Source organism: Phaseolus vulgaris, chromosome 3 (genome assembly GCF_000499845.2).
Source record: "Phaseolus vulgaris cultivar G19833 chromosome 3, P. vulgaris v2.0, whole genome shotgun sequence".
In the NCBI taxonomy this organism is placed as follows: domain Eukaryota; kingdom Viridiplantae; phylum Streptophyta; class Magnoliopsida; order Fabales; family Fabaceae; genus Phaseolus; species Phaseolus vulgaris.
Window position 1 is genome coordinate 38,784,489 of NC_023757.2, and position 20,965 is coordinate 38,805,453.

Sequence of the window (20,965 nt, forward strand, 5' to 3'; positions counted from 1 at the left end):
ATTTTGAGTTGAATCTTCATTTTGTTATGAATTGTATGCAATGCAAGCGTGTTATTCTCATACTATTCTAACTTGTTATCAAATTGTTGATCTTCACACTAAACTTATTTGTAAGGAAAGATATCAATGAGATAATTTTTTCTTTTATAAAAAATATACAAAATAAAACTCGTTAAAAAGCATAATTATGTGTGAGAGAAAAATAGATTTACTTTTTAAAGTGGAAAAATTGAAATATTTCATAATATTTTAGTTTTATGTATCCTATATAGAGAAAAGTATTTATTAATAATAATAGACAAGTAAAAAAAAAATGTAAACACATAAATATATAGTTAACCATCTCTAGTTTTACTTAGTAAGATATCTTTTAGGGTATATTACGAGATTTAGTGTGTTATAGGCTTGAATTTTTAAATTTCTAACTATTTACAATAGAAAATTTGATAATTTAAAAATATATTTTATGGTTGATTTAAAATAAAAAGGCATACATCTTCTTAGTCTAATTGTTTTTATACAAAACATGAAAAGAATTTAAATATGATTCTCAAATAACAAATAAAGATACACAACTTTTCATTTTTAAATATAAAGATATGATGAAATTTAGGAATAATTTTATTATTTTTCAATTCATATCCTTTTAAGATAATATCACAAATAGTCAATCATAATAATATATGTTAAGATGCTTTATAATTTAATTAAAAAATTATTTTTTTTTCTAAGTCATATTGGAATCTTATTAATAATGATTTATAAATATTTTATACTCTAAACCTAAAATATATTTTAATGAGAAATTTGTATATATTGAGAGTTGAACAATATTCCATATATAATAATAATAAATAAACTAATTTAATGAACTTATCTGACCAAAAAGATGATAATTTATTTTCTAAAATTTAATTATAATACATTGAAAGTGAAATATGAGTAAAAACTTATATCCAATAAACATTGAGCAATCTTATCCATAAATGACAAATACTGTTGTTGTTTTTATCACAAGGGAAGTAAACAGGCTTCTGCCGACTGCCGCAAGAAGTCAAGCAGGAGCGTTTGCCTCCTATAAGTGGGTCCCTTCAGTAACTATTTAATAAATAATATTAAAATAAAATTCTCACAAATTAAAATGAACTTATATTAATAAAGGTTCTCATGTTTAAATTTTTCTAAAACTAAGTTCCAATCTACAAAAGATTTATTTTTTCCTCTTAGTTAATATAAATGATTGATACTTACTATTACAAGTAATCCTGAAAATATATATTTCTCATTTTGTTACAATTGATATAGATATTAATTGATTAAATTTTTTTATATTTATTAATCATAGTTAAACGTGCATCATTAATTATTGCAAGCATTAGATATTGAGTATGATGATAAAGCATGAAGAGGATGTAAATGAAAAAAAAAGCTTGGAAGAAAATCCAGGAACCATATCTAAAGAGAGAAGGTTGCAGGAAGAGACAGGTGCAATGCAAAGGGGTCTAGCAGGACAGCAGTCCCACATCGTGTGCTTCAACACATCAACACATTGCAGTTTCCTATATTGTTAGCATGTCTATTATTGACATCACTTATTTATTTCCATCACCTTTTCTCTTGTCTATGTCCCTATCGATTGTACCCTACTATTTAGCATTACTTTATGAATTGTTAATAATATTTCCTAGTATCTTGCATCAAGATATAATTGGTATCTTTATTTTAAGTCCTAATGTTTCTTCTTTCATTTATATGGAATATTTCATAGTTAAGCATAGTTAATAATCTTAGATATTTTACGTCCAGACAAGATTAAATATTTTTTTCCATCGTAAGAGTAGTTAACGGGTGGGAATGCGGGTTTGCCTATCCCGTGTTTGGTTTGTAAAATACGATTGGGTTGGTCTGTCTCACACAATGAATGCATGTCCATTTCACTGGTCCATTCCATATAAGAGTAACTCACACCTCCGAGTCGTCAGCTTGCATAAAAAAATATAATTTAAAATAAAATAATTTTTTTATTAATTATAAAAAAACCTATTTATATTGAAAAATTAAAATTTTATTAATTCATTCAATTAAGATAAAAATATAAAGAAATTCAAGTATGAGGCCTTATAAACTTGATTAAAAATAATTAAAGTTTTGTTTTGTATCTATTTTTCTCTCCAAAATATTTGTGAGTGAATGAAAATATCTTACCAAAGTTTTCTATATAATATTTATGAATATGACAAATTTTGTAACGAGTATCTTTTTTAATTTTTTTAATTTTTTTTAAATATAAGACTTTACTTAAAACTAAATCCACTAACACTCTTGCTATTAACTTATTTAGATGATTAAAATAAAATATTTCTTTTTTTAGTACATTTAATTTAATTTTTTAAAATAAATAAAATCAATATCACATTCCAAGGATGTGTGAGTGTAATGCAATTTTTTTTTACAAAAAAAAAATAAATTATTTTTATTTATGCGGGCTAGTAAACCAATGACCCCGCTGTTGGTCCATGCGACTTGCGAATTAAGTAAAATGGGCCTAAACAGGTCAACGGTCTAGATTAGTGAACATGTTCGCACTTTTTGCTAGCGGACCGCAGACTGGGCTGCATGACCCGTTCCGCATTCTCATCCTAGAGTAGGTAAAAAAAAAGAGACAAAATAAAGAGGGTCTTTGAATCCTATTAGGTGGAACTAAGATTGATAAAAACCAATTTAAATAAGAAGCTATTAAAATATTTGAAAAAAATAAAAAATTTAATCACATTTTCAGCTTCAATTTTTAAAAACAAAAAATTATATTTGTTTCTTACGGTTAGTTAATTTTTTATTCTAACATTTTAAATTTAACTAAATTATATATATATATATATTAATTTTCCTATTTTATAGTAAAATGAATCTTAATCTAAAAGTTGTTATATTGTTGAATTTATTATAACATACAATTATATTTTAGAGCACTTAATATAATTTTTCACTTTTTGTTTGTAATTTAAATCAAGCTAAGATTTAAGGTGAGATTTAACACTTTCCACAAGTTCTCATTTATTATGTACCTTGTATTTTATTTGATAAATGCTATATTTTTAAATAAAATCCAGTTACTAAAATGATTTATAGTTATCTTTAAATCAACTTACACAATTTAGAGATTTTTTCTTACGAAAATATGACTTTTAAATTGTATAATACAAAACATTATCTTCTTTAAGTACATCTATAACACAATACATAGATAAGGATGATGACAACAATACAAGGATAGAGGCACTAAGAGATTCACATGAGGATGTAAAAAGAAATGATCTAGATTTAATCCATGGGTCGAACATATAAATGGATGGATCCGCAAAATATTAATTTTGATATTTAAAATAATTATATTTTTAAAATTATTTGTATTTAGTAAAATTTAAATTTTATTCATATCTACACGTATTTATTTATTTTAATATATTTTTAATATTTAAAAAATGTGTTTAGATGTTATTTTTATTAAATTATTGGTTTTAAGACATAGAAGGTGAAAGCAAAATTATCAATTTATAAACACACAACATTATTATTATTATTATTATTATTATTATTATTATTATTATTATTATTATTATTATGTTTTTGAATTTTGTAAATGAAGGACATTAATTTTGTTTTATTATAGGGTGAAGGAAATTCTCCCTCAATCTCAATCCAAGTTACACCCCAAAACACTGTCACTGATAGAGACAAATTAAGTCTATATATAAATCACTCATTCACACCTTTCAAAACTCCTCCTTTGTTTTTTGCACAGTTCAATTATTTATATCTTTTGCATATCAATCAACCAACAAGCAAGAGAAAGAAGAATGTTCCAACTCATATACAAAGTGTTGCCGTCATCATCAATGAATTTGTTGAGCAACCCATTTAAGTCAAGGCCGAAAAAATTAACATCACTCCACTCCTCACAAACAAATTATATTTTACCATAGTTTGATATACAAACCTAATAGAATTGATCTAGTGATAAAAGAACTTCCTTTTTATTAGGTTGGGGTTGTACATTTAACTTCAGTATCATCCGAAAATAAATTGATTTATCTTATAGGCAATTTTAGATTTAACTTTATTTGAAGATTAATTTCTTAAAGACAATACTGACCTGCTTTTTCTCTCTCTCTCTCTCTCTCTCTCTCTCAATCCACCCACTGTTCTGGTTTAAGGAGATGATCCCATAAGCAGAAAAAGTCAAATAGCTGTAAGATTCACTTATGTATTAAATATAGAAATAAAACAGTATCAAGTTTTATTCTTTTACATGAGACTGATCAAATACCTATAGGCTAGTCTGTTTCATTTTCGTTATGGCAACCAAAAAAGGGTAATACCATCGCCAAAAACAATAATTACTATTCTTCTTACAAGGATTATTCATCAAAATCTTGAATTCGTCACTTTCACAATATCATAATTAGCAACTATTTTTAGAAAAAAACGAAGTATAAGTTGCAATCAATAACTGTATCCTCGGTGATACGTTGATGTATCAGTATGGAAAAACAGAAAAAACAAACGTTTTCTTTAGTTACCCTCTCAGAAGTAATGACTTATGAAATTTATTTACGTTCAATTCATCAAGAAAACCGCTTGAATAAGGAAACACATGCAAGAACATCACAAAAGTATTATTTTCCTTTTATCACCATTTATGTTTGGTTGAAGCTCTCTGTACTTTTAACCGAGTTCCTAGTTCTCTCCTGTACTTAACACAGGCATTTTCTGCGGTACAAAAAAGGTACACGAGCGAGATGAGTTTCTACAGCAACAAAATGTGTACTGACTGTTATCGTCTGTTTCTCCAATGCTGCTTCATTTTCAAGAACAATGATAAAAGTAAGAGTCTTGGTGCTGTGTAAGGTATCCTACCAAATTTAAATATTTGTGTAAGGTATCCTACCAAATTTAAATCTTTGTGCATGTTACTTTGATAAAAGGAGCCTTTATTCTGGTGGTCTTAAGCAACCTCCGGGAAGAAGGAACTTAAATTTATCTGCATTCTCTATCAAGTATGCAGGAAGATGAACCGCAGAAGCTGAACGGGGTATAGACCCCATCTTTTTAATCAACTCCTGGAAAGAGTATTCCTCAGGGAGCATATCAAAAAGGTCATCTCCCTTGCAAATATTGTTCTGAATTCTTGAATGACTTAAGAAAGACTTCCGTTTCACACGGTCTGCATGGCTATAGGCAGTCATCTTGAACACAAACTCTGAAATATACCGAAAGCAGAAGCTGCAGTGCCATCCTGCATCGGAGAAGATTAAGTCTGTCAGGCGTGAGTGACGGTATTGTGTCCGGGGACCAAAGATGTGGGCAGTGGCACGCCAGCTGCTGTAGTCCACAGGGAACTCAAATGAGTACATGTAATGCCTCAGCTCAAGATGCATTACGGGAGGAATCCCTTCACACCATTGAAGTAGCTTCAAAGTATGAGGACTTGGTATCTCATCTGTATCTGACATGAGAAGAATATCACCGTAGGAAATGCCTGCACGGCGTAACAATGAATTCATCGCCCCACGTTGTCTTGATTCAAGCATAAATGGGTCCTCATATGATCCAGGGTCCGCAACTCTGCCAGGATAAATGTCATGGACAGTCTTGTGCATGGCAAAGCCAAATCTTGAAAGATTAGAGGCAAAGAAGAGTCTTTTTGGAATGCCTGTAAAAGTGGTGTTGGACTCAAGGATCACAAATTTTGATACATATGGAAAAAGTTCATGCCATCTGATCTCTAGCAGGTCTAACTCATTGCTGAAAATAACAGCATCAAAAATGCGGCGAGGCTCAGAGCGAAGGGACCAACCATGAAGACTGCAAAGGTGGTCCATAGAGACATTTTCTGCATAATAGTGAGGTATACGTTTGAAGGGGGCAGGGGGATTGTCCCAAAGAGGTCGGAAGAAGTAAGAAATCTTCTGGCCATGGACAAAAATTCCTAACAGAAAAATTGGCACCAGTAATAGAAGTAACAAACAAAAGAACAAGGGAGGTTTTCTCCTAGAAACGAGGCGTGGTCGAGGAGCCAAGCCTTGAACTTGAAGGGGAAACATTGAATATTTTAATTGATTTCCCCAGTTTGATAATCACATTCAGAGATATCATTTTCACCTGCAGCAATTTCAACGTAAGGGATCAGAAACAACAACCAAAAGTGATCATATTCTACTGAGATTCATTCATGAGATGAATGAATACTAAGGTTAAGAAAAGAGTGCAGCATAAGTCCTCATAAAAATTATGAAAAGTCTCGAAATTTATACCAAGGAAAGTGAATTTCTTAGCATAAACAGTGCACGCTAAAATATAGCAAAAGCTACAATTCAAGCTAAACCGGATTTTCCAAAAAAGATATTGTAGCTGTTGTTAACGGGAGATACCAAAATTTCCAAGCAGTTAAGTAGTTTCACACTGAAGTCTCATTTGAATAGACACCAACAAGACATGAACAAACATTCGGTATGCTTCCTTAAGAAGAAAAGTGTAGACATTTATCATAAAAAAAAAGAAATCTCAGAATGGATACCAACTAGTTTGTGACTTTTAGAAAACAGTTTATAAACAGGAAGTTTGGCAAGAAAGTTAACACAACAAAGCGGCCAAAATTGAAACAAATGCCCGAACTCTTCCTTTATCTCATCAATCCTAATAAATGATGAAACTAATTAAACCTATCTATCCCAAATATTTCAAACTTTTATGGTTTATCATGACATTCCTTTACAAGTGATGATTTTAACTTTTAAACAGCAATTAAAATAATCCGCTCCTGAAGCCAGGTAATAAATCATAAAGGAACGGAATCAGAAACATGGAATCAAACTGTTGGGTGAAAATCTAGAAGGAATCAATTGAATCGATTCCCCCGAACCAAAAGGCAAATAAATCATTCACCCTTCTAAGAATTGAAAGGAAAACTACCTTATCTTGGCAAACCTAAATTTGAGAAAGACGAGAAAAAAAATGGGCATGTGGGAATTGTGAAGAAGACATTTTACCCCCACATCGCAATGAAAAACTGATGCAAATAAAACACAGAATTGTAAAGAAAAAAAAGACGAGAAACAAGAATAAGAAGTGTGATAAATGCATGAAGAAGAAGAAGGAGGAAGAGGAATTTAAGAGTACCTTAGAGAAGTTGTAGAAGGTAAGAAAGAGATAGGAACAGAGGGTGGAAATGGATGGGGAGAATCCATCGAAAGGTAGGGAAGTGTGCGACAGAAGGGGAGAGGATAAGAGCGAAAATAGGTATTCCTAATATCCCAATCCTAGCTACCAATTCGATACTTTTCTCATCAAATTGGACTCTGGCGACTGAGAATGAGAGAATGAGAGAAAGAGGCAGAGAGGAAGTGAAGCTACCACAAAAAGACAAAATACTATATTATGGGTTACCTAAACCTTCTTAACCGTCACTATCACCATCATACATACATTAACACCTTCATCTTCTACTAATTATTGCAAGATTCTAACACCAAAAAACATATATTTTTATTTATTTATTCAAATAACAGATTTAATTTTATTATCCGCATCTAAAAATATCTTTCATATTCAAACTCGGTATATTAAGTGGTTTTTAACGAGAGTTGGGTTACTTAAATGGAAAATGACATTTATTAATTAGGATGAGAAATTATGAAGCTAGTTGGATATTTCTCTAAAATGGTGTGTCGGTGTCGGATACACATATCGGATACCGACACTCGTATGATACTCGTAGAATACGTATTCGTCAAGTATTCAATTTAAAAAATATTTATTCGATTTCTGATAATTCTAGTACGGTTCTATCACAATTTGAAAAGAAAAAAATACTTAATTTTCTAAAAATTCAAATTTATTGTATAATTTTTTATTATGATTATAAAAGTAAGAAACAAATCATTTTGAATCCGTCATGAAAAACATCTTTCTGCTCAGAATTTTTTTTTGAAACATACTTTTACATATAAATCTTATCAATTTAAATAATTCATAATTATATAATATATAGATCCGTGTCTCCATGTCCTTAATTTTAGACATACATATCTTCGTATATCAATATCTCTGTTAGTGTCTATGCTACATAAATCACAAATGAATATCTGTCCGTAAAAATATATGAAATCTTATCTTCATTCGAAATATCTCTATGACCTATATAAGGTGGGTGTAACATCCTTAATTTTACCCATATATAATGTAATAAAAGTAAAACAAGCAATATCTAATTACAAATAACATATACTATTTTCTCATATGTGTATCTCAAAAGAAATATCCCTCTTCATAGGGATTTAATATATATACATAAAAAAAGTTTTAACAACAAAACAAAACATTCAAATAAAACTATCTCATTCTCCAGCTGTTTACTAAGGAGCTCTATCACCTGAAATCTCATCTGCTCCCATGTAAAACACGATCATCACAGAACAAACACAAACAAATAACAGGGTAAGCTATCTATATAAAAAGTTTTGATATAATTTAAATTTCAAATTAATAAGCATAATTCATCAATTCTCATATGATTTCTCAAACCATCAAGTGTCTATTACATTCATAAAATTCATCTTTCATATGTCAGACTTTTACTGACTCACAACACATAGACACTTGACTCTACTTCCGGAAGACTATTGAAATTAGCATCCAGAGACTTGCACCTGTCATACTACTGCTGTGAAACCCACACAGCCATGCACATAATTATCTCAATATCTCATCATCTTCATATGACAGGGTAAATCCATTTGTGCTCTCTGATCAGTTCTTTCAAACCTCAGAATCAGCCAATGGACCTCCTTCGACTCTCACCAACTGAATAACTTCATCTATTTGATTCCATTATATCAGTAGAGTCAGGATCGTCTCGTTCACAGGACACTCACAAATCAATACACCTTAATAACAATCTCAACATGGTATTTCCTTTCCTGAAAATACTACGTCTTGATCACACTTTAACCTCATTACATACATCATTTAACATATCAATGCACCACTCAATCACTTCATATATATAAACTTTCTAAACAATCAAAATATATCTCAAACTTTACTTAAAACACATAATTAATTCCATTCCAGACAATCCTGCAAGCAAAAACAATTAGAATTGGTGACCACGTCACCTCCACATCCAGAATCTTCTAACCTAGGGTTTTATTGAAAATAATAAGACTAGCTTCCCTTACCTGAACTTTAGTTGATGCTCACCAAGAGCTTCAAACCTACCCAAAAGCTTAAAGGTAATTAACCTGCACCACAGAGTCCTAATCAAAATCTAACTATATAACTAGGACCTTGAGTTAACAGAGATTAACCCTAAAGCTAAAAGAGTCACATGTAAAACTCATGTAGACAACCTATCAAGTTCAAAATTTGACTCAAAGAAAAGGGCCAAAAATGAACTTACTCTATTTAGGATTTTGATCGGGCAATCTTGTAGAGTTCATTGGCAGGAGTTCAATGGCAGACTCCGATCGTCAAACTGATAGCTGAGGATGTCAGAATCATAGAGAGAAGGAGAGGAAAGGAAAAGGGTACGAAAATAAACTTACTCTATCAGAGATATAAAATTATTCGGTTTGGTTTGGTTTAGTCTTTGCTGCCAGGAGTCTAATGGCGTACTCTGATCGTCGAACAGATGAACGAGGAGGTCAGAATCTTAGAGAGAAGGGAGAGAAATGAAAAGGGAAACTTTTAGAGAGATGGTGGTTATTTTAAAATGAAACCTGAATAATTGAATTTTCTATTTATATGTCATTTTCATTTTAATAATAAAATATTCAGGTATCATTTAAAATATATCACTTCTACTCTAAGGTTATTTTCTAGATCCTTACAGTGGGTATATCTAATATTTAATTTTTTAGATTGGTACATAAATAGGAATTAATATCTACATATTTATTTTTTTATAGTTCTCATACTTGTTTATATTTTAATTTATTAAAATATTTCTAATTTATGAAATCATTTAAAAAAATTATATCAATTTTTTTAGTCATAATTTTGTAACTTATTTTTAAGATATACATTTAACTTTTAGTTTTAAGTCTATACATGATCTTACGTAATACAGAGAAAGAATTACAACTTCCAGAACAGTCTCTTTCTTTAAGTGTTAAAAATGGATTTTAATAATCCTTTGATCCCATAAACAAAACATATTCTTATTCCATGAATCTTAGTGCATTTTAATATTAGCATGTTTGATTCTAATGTATTCCAGTTAACAAATCCACTCTGACTCGTCACAACCGACAACCTATCTCTTTCGGGTCCACTCAGTTTTCTTCTCTTTTATCATGTGCACTCAACTTTTAAACATGAATTAAATTAATTTTTTTTAATAGAAGTAATGAATAAAAACATGACATTTTTATTATATTTATACTGTGACCCCACTATTAACTAAAATTAATATATAAATAAATATTAATAATTAAACATTCACGCAAATATATATATATATATATATATGAATAAATATAATTTCTTATACATGTAAATTTATAAAACGAATGATATAAATACCATTGTTTCAAAAATTGATTTGAAAAAAAGAGTCAGAATATAGAGTAGGAACACTGTTGTGATCCACGAGCTATTAAAGTCTTGATATTTTATTTGGTCACATCAATAAATAGTTATTATTTTTAAAAAGCAACCACAATTTTTTTTTTTGCTGATAATAATAAATAGCTTATATAAATTATAGATCAAAATAATCAAACACGTGCATAATTTATCAAAGATACCAATGGGTGCAATAAAAAATTAAGACCGAATGATTTCTGAAAAACTATATTTAATATGAACATATTAAATTAACACGTGTAGTATATAACATATGCTTGGTTACCAAATTGTTTATCAATTTTGATTCCTTCTACTAACATATGTATGATTGGTAACTCCATATACAGTCATCTAACACATTTCAATAATCAACAATTATAATTCCAAACCCTTCAACGAAATTTCTAAAATTCCATTTCAAAATTTCATGAACAACAATACAACACTTAAATTTCAACTTATCACAAACACGCAAACTCATTTACACAACCTAAAATAATCCATTAACTTGAAATTTGTGATAAAGTTTAGTTTGTTTCACCTCAGTTTTCCCTGTCGTCTTTCGGAGAAGATGATGAAATAAAACTCCAAGAAACTTCTTGTTCAGCTCAAAAATCAAGTGTTAAATGTCAAACGTTTCCAAGAACTAAGATTTTAAATTATCAATTTCTCCCAAAACCCTAAGAGCCCAAAACAACATGCAAGACTTGTCCAAGAAACAAACATAAAATCAAAGAAAATGAGAAACTTATCCAAGAAAAAAAAAATGGATTTCACACTCTTAGCGTCTAGCTTTAACTCTCTGGGGGCGAAGAAAATATTTAGATGAAAGCTTAGATTTCCATGGAGGAGATGAAAGGAAACGAAAAAGATAAGAAAATTTGGTTTTGCTTTTCTAACTTGAAAAAAGACAGAATATAAACTTTCTAATCACCTTTCTCAAATACTTGGTTTTCCACTTTCTTTCTAAACTCGGCCCAATAACTACAAGTCAAGTACTCTGGTTCTATCTACACCCCTCATATACTACATCAACATTTGATAAGAAGTTTAAGATACTAAAAGAAAATTACTCACCATATATAAACTTTGTCTATCAAAAACTCAATTCCTTACCTGTAAAGTCTTGAAAAACTTGATGAAACTTCTCTCAACTGAATTTGTTCTGTTGTGCAACTAGTTAAGCCGCAATGATACTTTAACTTGTATCAGCTCATGCATGCCAAAAGGAAATGATGTTGCATTTTCAAATAATAAGTTGCAATAATAATAACGGTCGATTTAAAAAATAATCCACTATTATAATTATAATTATTGTTAGTTTTTCTTAATTAAATATTTCATTTTTTATAATTTTAAATCATATTACTGTACTTTGTTTTCTTAAAGAGTTATTGTTCTCATTTTAGAAAACACAGCTCCATGTTAAAAGCGTTGGTTTTATCATTTTTTTAATTGATGAATGAAGAAGTGTACATCTTTAGCTAAAACAACTAATGATTATATCACAAAAGTTAATTTTATATATATATATATATATATATCAAAATTAAAATATAAAGAGAAAATTTAAAATAATTCACCAATTTAATATGAAGTTCTATCATCTACAACATCATTTTTTATTCTATTGAAATACACCGTCATCATATATAAAGAAAAACAAACATAACACAAGAAATAAGGAAAACTAGTAATTTTTAAAAAATTTAATCATAAACATAGAATTCATTAATTTTCATATATTTTTTGTCTATAAATTATTCATACTCAATATTTTTATATGTAAAAAATTACAACATTATATTCAAGGCATATAGGTAATTCTTTCTCGCACCTTTCATCACCTCCCTCAACACCTTCACAACCCCCTCTTCACCTCTAAAAATATATCCCTTCTTTTCAAGTTTTCCAAGAGATATTATATTTCTATCCAAGTTAGGTATATACATAACTTCTTCAAGCATCCTCTTAGTTCAATCATGAAGACAAAATTTCACTACTTCAATTTCAGTTATTTTACATGACTTGTTATCACCAAGGAAAACAAACTCTCCTTCAAGTTCTGAAAATTGTTGCAACCATAGACGGTTTGGTGTCATATGAAACGAACAATCAGAGTTCAAAATTCATTCATAAACATCAGTACTACTCGACACCATGAGAACCTCTGATGATTCATAATCATCTTCCACCAAAGCTGTTTTACCATACATACATGATCCATCAAACTGTTTATCAAACCTAGAAGGTCTATCAGTGTTTTAACCCCTCTTCCTCAAAGGACAATATTTTCTTGTGTGATCTTCCTTCTTACAATGATAACATCTGAAATAATTCACTACATTAACATCACGAGTCTTAGACTTAGATTTCCATCTAACATTCCCTCCATTTTCACAATTAGACGATCTTCCTTTGGGTATTAGGCCATCTCCTAAATTTGAAGTCTTCACATCAAACCTCTTATTCAAATTTTTCGAGTTCAACGCAGTCTGAACCTCCTTCAGAGAAAAACTTTCTCTCCCATACATCAAAGTCTCCTTGGAATAATCATGTGTTTTGGTAAAGCACACAATAACAACAATGTTTGATCTCCGTAATCAATATGAACATCAATTCATCCAGTTGTTCACTAACAACCTTGTCACTATTCAACTTGAACGAGTATAACGCATGTCTAAGGTATAAATGGTTAACCAGGAGCTTGGTCATATAGAAGCTTTCAAGCTTCGTCCATAATCCCGTTGTAGTCTTCTCCTTTGAAACTTGCCTCGAGATCTTATCACCAAGACTTAGAACAACTGCATTATGAGCCTTTTTCTAAAAATGCAATCTTATCCTTTTCTGTTATGGATTTTTCAGACTTGAAATCTCATTCCAAAGCCTTAAGAAGGCCCTGATGAACTAGAATAAGATGCATCTTTAACAACCATAATTCGAAATTACTTAAGCTAGTGAATTTCTCAACCTCATACTATGCAGAAGTCATCTTGATTGAGTTTCTTCATTTTACGTTCACCACACAAGTTTGTTGAATAAAAACAACATTCATTGGATCGTCTAATCAATTAACATAATATGAAAATGTAGAAAGGGAGAATGAGAATGTAAAACATGGTAGAATAGAGTACGAAAATCACATCCAAACAATTTACGTTGTTCGACTATAACTAGTCTACGTCCACGACAAACTTCACACTTGGAATTCTAACAATCACCCTTTCAAGTGCAACTTTCTTCCACGTTGGTACTTCCCCACAAGCAATAGTGGTTAACCACTTGTAACGTCGTTTTTATCACAACATAACCTGAAACCCTTGTCAGGAAGGCTTTTGATACAAGGAATCCTAACCATACAAGATTCAACCACTCACGTGTTCGATCCACGTTCAGGACACCAATTTCATGAGATTTTTTTTAAATGTGGAGGTGATTCAACACTGGGCCATGAACATTTCACATAAGAAAGTCAAAACATTACTTCCAACCCAAAAAAGACAATAGATATGTAAGTCTTCTTTCTTATATATTGTTATTCAAACAAATTCCTACTTAATGTGGGACAAATTCACACTTAGAATCCTAAATAACGATGTTGTTATAGGAGTAAATAAAATAGATATAAAATGAGTTTTTTTTAATGTAAATACAGTAACTTTAAAATTAGGACTTGTTTAATTAGGACTTGTTTTATTTTTTTTTTCAAAAAATGTTTAAATTTTTAAAAAAATACAGCTAAATAAGATTTTTTTAGACAAATAGTAAGTGAGGTATATGCCACGAGGTAGACACTTAAAAAAATATGTTTATTAGCATGGGTCAAAAAGGGACATTAGTTATAATAAATAGATGCAAAAGTGTAGTTGTCATTAAAATTTGGAAGTTAATATGCTTGACATAAAAATAGTGACGGGTGTGTGGGACAAAAGTGGTGTTTTTTTGCGTAGGCCTAGCCTACATGCTCCCCACACAAAATTATATTTTATATTGTTTATTTAAAGAAGCGTGGGCTTAGCCTACATGTTGGCCATATAATTTTTAAGAAGCGTGGGCTTAACCTACATGTTACCCCCACAAAATTATATTTTATATTGTTTATTCAAAGAAGCGTGGGCTTAACCTTCATAATTTTATTACATATTTAAATTTAATTTAAATATATATATATATATATATTATATTTGCGTGGGCTTAACCTACAAAATTTTAAATTTTTATTATTATTTATCATTTATAGTTCAGTAGTGACAGTTTGACCCACATAATTTTTTTTTTTTTTTTTTTTTAGTTTATGTCCATATAACCCACGTTTTTTTTTAAATGAAGGCTTAGTGAACACTATTTAGGATTCCTAGCATCACTTTCACTTTCTTTTGCAGCTAATTTTAGTTTCACTTTCTTTTGCAGCTAATTTTAGTTTTTGGTATAGCTAATTTTAGTTTCACTTTCTTTTGCAGCTAATTTTAGTTTTTGGTATAGTGAGAGTGCGAAATTGCCAAACAACAAATTGAACAAAATATATAAATAAAAGAAGAATATAAGAAAACTTTATCATTTCACATATTTTTTGGATGATAATTTAATAATTAAGTAAACATCAAATATATTTTGCGAACTAGGTGTTAAAAGAAAGAAGTGAGACAAACAAAGCTTTGGAAATCATTTTCAAAAAACTACTTCGATGAAAAAGGTTATAACATGGTAAAAGAGGAGTGATTAAGTTACTTAAGAGCATCTTTAGTCCATATATCCATATTTCGTTTTCTTTTCGTTTAATGATTCTGAAATTCTTCCATAACATCGTATTAAAAGAAAATAAATAATAGAAAATGAAAATATTTTTAGACTTACTTTTGAAGTAATCATTACAAAAATTACAATTAGATAGAAAAAATATTGAATCAATATTTTAAAAAATGAATAGATTGCATAGCAACTTTCAATATGGGATTCCGAGATATAAAAATAAATAAAAAATATTTTAAATAACATAAATTCAATAAAATACACTATCAATCAATATTTATCAAATTAAAATTAAAAGGTAAAAAGATTTCATCCTCCTTAAATTTCTGGAATGGAGATATTCACATACCAAAATTAATAATTCATAACCTATATGTGTAATTCTCATTTCTTTTTTCAGAAAAACATTAAGTTGATACTCTTTCAAATAGATTTTTTTTTCTTTAAATTAAGTGGAGCTAAGTCGGTGAAAACAGGCTAAGTCGGCGTAAACAGGGTAGGTTTTCTAGAAATATGAATGCCAGCTATACTCATGTCAAATGTCAATAGGTTCCATACCAAACACGGTGTTAGGAGAACAAAAAACTAAAAAAAACAACAAGAGACAGAATATAAATGAAATTGCATGCAGGTCAAAAACTATTACTATGGCGCATTTATCATTCATACTACCAACCAACTACAGTGAGAAACTTTAATAATGTGTTTCATACAAAAACTATATATATATATATATATATTATAATACTAGGATATTCAGCTGGATTAGATACAGTTAACCAAAAGGGAAAATGTAAATGTCATCTGCCTTTGTAATTAAGGTTTTGGCAGACAAAGTTGACTAGGTCAAGATTCGAGATTTTGTCGCCATTCATCTGCTGCTACTCTTCACCAATTTCAGTCTTCTTGCACACCCAACGAAACTCCTGCATAACAAAATCCAAAAACACTAGTCAGTTACAGCAATTGGAATGTTCATGCATTTCAATGTTTGTTCTGTGGAAGATATCCTTAACTATTAGTATGATTGTTTTGGCAATGCTTTTACCCCATACCACTTGAAACAGAAACATTAATTCTAACTTCCACAGGATGGAAAAAGCCTAATTATTATTTTTATCATACATGGAGCAAGCTGAATTGAGAATGAATGAATAGGGTTTGTCATTTGGTCCAGAATTATTAGAAAGGTAATAGATAGGATGCACTTGCCTCCAAGGTACATCTTGTGCGAGAAGCCAGTCACCCTCCTTGTCCTGATAAGCCAATTCATAGCTGTTTGATTCTTGAAGACCTGTTCCAAACATGTCCATCAAGGTTTCCATGAGCGTCTCAAAGGATTGGTGCATGCCAAGATCGACCTTCCGTGCGATTCCAACACCCTCCATCTTCACCTTCACGTACAGAGAATTGGACCTTCCAGTGGCCGAACAACCATGGCCGTGACACTGGTCAACCCATACTATGTTATCGTTATTCCCCACAACCTCTTCTTGATCTCCGCAGTTATCGACACGAATTTTCTTCCTCCAGTAGTTTACTGGTGGCCAACCCACCACACCTTCTACATCTTCTTCATCATCCTTGCTGATTACACAATAACAAAAGTCAAATACAAGAAGCGATCACATGTCCAAATGCAAAAGAGGAAAAATTGAGTAGTAGAACGTACTTGGTGATGGTAGAGCATTGGGTGTGGTTATCATGATGATGATGATCTTCTTGATGATGGTTTGGCGTCAGAGGGAGGAGAGAGAGCGTGGGAATGAGTTGGGAGAAGGTACGTTTGTTGTTGTGATGGAAAGGGAAGATAGAGTCGTAGGCATGAGAATTGAGGTCAAGTAGTTGAGATGAACTGGTTGAGAGAGCGAGACCGAGTTGAAGCTCCATTGCATGAGAAAGGTGTTAAAAGTGTATGAAGAATGAGAATAAGAAGAGTATATATATGTGAGTGGAGATGATGAGAGACAGAGTAACAGCTAGGGATGGGGGTTTTAATTTGCAAGAGAGAGAGACATGAGTGTAGGGTAGGGAAGTCCGGGGCTGGCGGGTATGGGACAAGGTGTTGGGAAGAAAGGGTAAGGTGTCGGAATCAATGTTCGGCTTTTTGGCGACCCAATTGCCTCCATGTTTAGTTGTATTTCTTTATTCAAATCCCCACCTTCACCCCCACCAACCCACTCCTGTTACTATTATTACCATCACTATTACTCACGCGCATCCCATTCAAATCCCGTTTCCACTTACTTCCTTCTCATCCACATCCACTCCTTACAAAACTAAAATATTTCAATTCCTTTACTTATTCTACCCAACACCTTTCAACTCTTTAGATTCCATTCACCTCTTCACCATATCACCATTCACATCTCTATCAAACTTTTCATCTTCTTCTTAGAAAAAATACTCACCATATATGTTTACGACTTCAAGAGATAAATCAATTTTAAAATTATGCTACATCAAAATTATAAACTCAGCATTTTTAATATGCAGTTGTCAAAATTAGTTTCACTTCAATGGAATTTACTTTTAGATTAATCTCCTAACTATCATGACATAAAAACTGCACCTCATTTATATAATTTTCTTTATAAAACATATCACTTCTATTTACTATCTTGAAAAGTGATTAATTTTGTACATTATAATTTACTCTCTCTCTCTCTCTATATATATATTACTATATCATTAATTGAGTATAATTTTTATTATATAATTAAATATATTTCATCTGTCATTATGATTACATTATAGTAGTAAAATCTACATCATCATTACAATATATTCTAATTGTTCAAAAATAGATAAATTTTATTCTTTTATTTGGATTCAACTATGAAACACGTGAAATAAAAAAAACGCTTAAATTAGAAAAAGTGAAAATAAGTAAAAATAAAATATTTTAAAACAATATTATTTAGTTTATGTTTTTAATATTCATATTATTTTTATTTTATTCATTTATTATATTTGAACACTACAAAAAATCAATTCTAATATATAGCTACCTACTCAATTAATGTCGAAAAATATAAAAACATTATATTATAATTATATAACAAAAATAATTATTAGATTTCATTCATAAATATGTGTGAAGAATTATTATAGAAAAATTTATGTTTGACAATTTTATTTAAAATGAAAAATTTAAAATGATTAATTATTTCATTACAAAAATTACTTTTCTATTTGCATTCTAAGTCCCAAAATTTATGTGGATATGGAAAATATTTACTTAAATAATAACTACAATTTAAAGGAACATTTTTTCTTCTTCTAAATTTTATAAATGAATAACTGAATTTTAATATGTTCCTTTTATGTTCTTGCAAACGCAGAACTATAAGTAGTTTAGCTCCGGAGTCTACAATCTGCTAATGTATCCAATACATTCATAAGTTGTTTCTCTAGGTTGTTCATGTATATATATTTAGACAAACCTAATATATATATATATATATATATATATATATATATATATTATTGTTGAAAAAAAAAGACAACAACTTAATGGTAAGATGCCAAAAATGAACTAGTGGAATCATAAAGTCTAACTTTATTCAACTTGATGTTTAAACACAATTCATTGTTTTTATTCATTAAACCCATACACATAAACATACAAATCACTCATAAATTTATATATCTACAATATTATCAAGAAATATCTATTAATGTATTCTAGAAGCTCCACATTAAACATTCACCATTAGAGATTTAATATCTACCTCATTTTAGTATCTCATATACACGAACTTGATGGATCAAAGTAAATTTAAGACATATTCTTACTCAAAATTTTATTTATCTCTCGGATTCAACATGAGATTTATTGATACTATAAATTTTCATCCAATTTTTCATCACTAAATATCCTAGTTTATATAATTAGGAAATCTCTATTACAACATATATCTTTACTTAATATCCAGGAACAATCATCTCATATTTATGATCTCAAAATCACATATTATATAATATATATATGCATTTAAATTAAAAAAACAATCATTCAAGCACACAATTAAATGATTTCTACATATATCATACATATACACAACATATATGTTCAAATAAACCAAAAAAAAACACTTAAATACAAATGTCAGACAATATTGAGCGAAAATGATTCTATTAAGTAAGTATGACAAACAACGCACTTATTTAAGTGACTCAAATGATATCTTTACTTGACCGAGTTTGTTTTCTTTGAATGAAGATATAAGTGTTATCAAATTCTAAAAATAATATCAAACATGTGAGATGATAGAAATAAAATATTTAAAAATAAAGAGGAAGAAGGAAAAGAACTTATATGAAAAAAGAAAATAAATAAATTAAAAAAATAAGTCTTACATTTTTGTATGAAAGAACTTTGATGCTTGAAGAAAAGAAAAATCTTTTGAATGAAATAATTAATTATCGTCAAAATTTAATTTAAATAAATGTATCAAACGTAAAAATCGTAACTCTGAATCTGTTCTCTAGCTTGAAAAACGGCAGCCACATTTATTTTATGGGTAATAAAATTAATTTTAAATCATTGAATAAGGCTAAGTCAAAATTAACCTAGGAAGAATATATGTTTTTTTCTTCAAATTATCACAATTACCTTTGTAACTCAAAAGTAATAAGGAATTAAATCAATTATCATATAAAAGATACACCTACACTGTGGAGTTAGGACACGTTTATTGTAAACTTAGACTAAATTAATTTTTATATAACAAACTTTAAACTGTAGGGCATGATTAAAATAAAGGATAATTAGTTAATCTAAAACAGAGAGGAGCGTTGCAAACACGCTCCATAGATGAAGGTGTTTTGATTAAGGGGTGACAGAGATGGAAAGCAAATCTGAAGATACACTTCTCAGCTGGATTCAATAACTTGTAGTCATATCACATGCTTAACTACCCTCATCCCAATTTTTCCATTCTCCTACTTCTTGCTTTTCAAATTTCCTTTCATTAATTTAGATCAATACTATTTATAATATTCTTTACAACTCATTTGTTTTATTTTATTTTATTACGTTACTTTTTTTTTCAAAAAAAAAAATCTTATCTCTCTACTCTTAGATAAAGATTTATTGTGAGAATAGTAACACTCATAAACTAAAAGTAGTTTTTTTTTTTGTATTAATTGTAGAACCTGAATATCTCAGTTTATATACATACATATATATATATATATAAAAGAAATTATTGCATTTTTTTTTGTATTTGTTAATGATGTAGACAATCCAAATATTGCATTCAACCTAGTGCTTATCATAATAGACGTTTGATATTCCCACAAATTTAATACTCCTTAACTTTACTTTTTCCTATCTTAATTTTGAAAAGAGATTGTTCATTTTTATTTATGTTCTTATAGTTTCAAATTTTTAAATATAATAATACAGCAATAAATATATTGTATCGCTATTTTATTAAAATATGAAAAGTATATTTTTCTGCAAATATAACTTTTTAAAAACATATAGAAAAGTAAGGGGGAGTATTTAAAGGGGGCTTTATCTTAGTGTGCAAGATAATTTTGACATAATTCTCTTTCAGAATCTACGTCTATATGCAAT

At 29.5% G+C, this 20,965-nt stretch overlaps 2 protein-coding genes across 3 annotated transcripts; both read right to left on the reverse strand.

The window, feature by feature from the left end:
• Positions 1 to 4,655: 4,655 nt before the first annotated feature.
• LOC137807554 (uncharacterized) lies at positions 4,656 to 7,416 on the reverse strand. Of its 2 annotated transcripts, none has more exons than XM_068608240.1 (2): positions 7,180 to 7,416; positions 4,656 to 6,162 (listed from the first exon to the last, which is right to left on the reverse strand). In XM_068608240.1, the coding sequence occupies exon 2, from the start codon at positions 6,102 to 6,104 to the stop codon at positions 4,992 to 4,994; it is 1,113 nt and encodes a 370-aa protein (XP_068464341.1). In that variant the 5' UTR covers positions 6,105 to 6,162; positions 7,180 to 7,416; the 3' UTR covers positions 4,656 to 4,991. The 2 variants fall into 2 exon arrangements, with proteins under 2 accessions (XP_068464341.1, XP_068464342.1); XM_068608241.1 differs by lacking the exon at positions 7,180 to 7,416 and adding an exon at positions 6,973 to 7,095.
• An 8,564-nt stretch (positions 7,417 to 15,980) lies between these two features.
• LOC137807555 (auxin-responsive protein IAA12-like) lies at positions 15,981 to 17,495 on the reverse strand. The gene is made up of 3 exons (XM_068608242.1): positions 17,051 to 17,495; positions 16,591 to 16,965; positions 15,981 to 16,304 (listed from the first exon to the last, which is right to left on the reverse strand). Exons 1-3 carry the CDS (start codon positions 17,266 to 17,268, stop codon positions 16,250 to 16,252), a joined length of 648 nt encoding a protein of 215 aa, XP_068464343.1. The 5' UTR covers positions 17,269 to 17,495; the 3' UTR covers positions 15,981 to 16,249.
• Between the last annotated feature and the right edge of the window lie 3,470 nt (positions 17,496 to 20,965).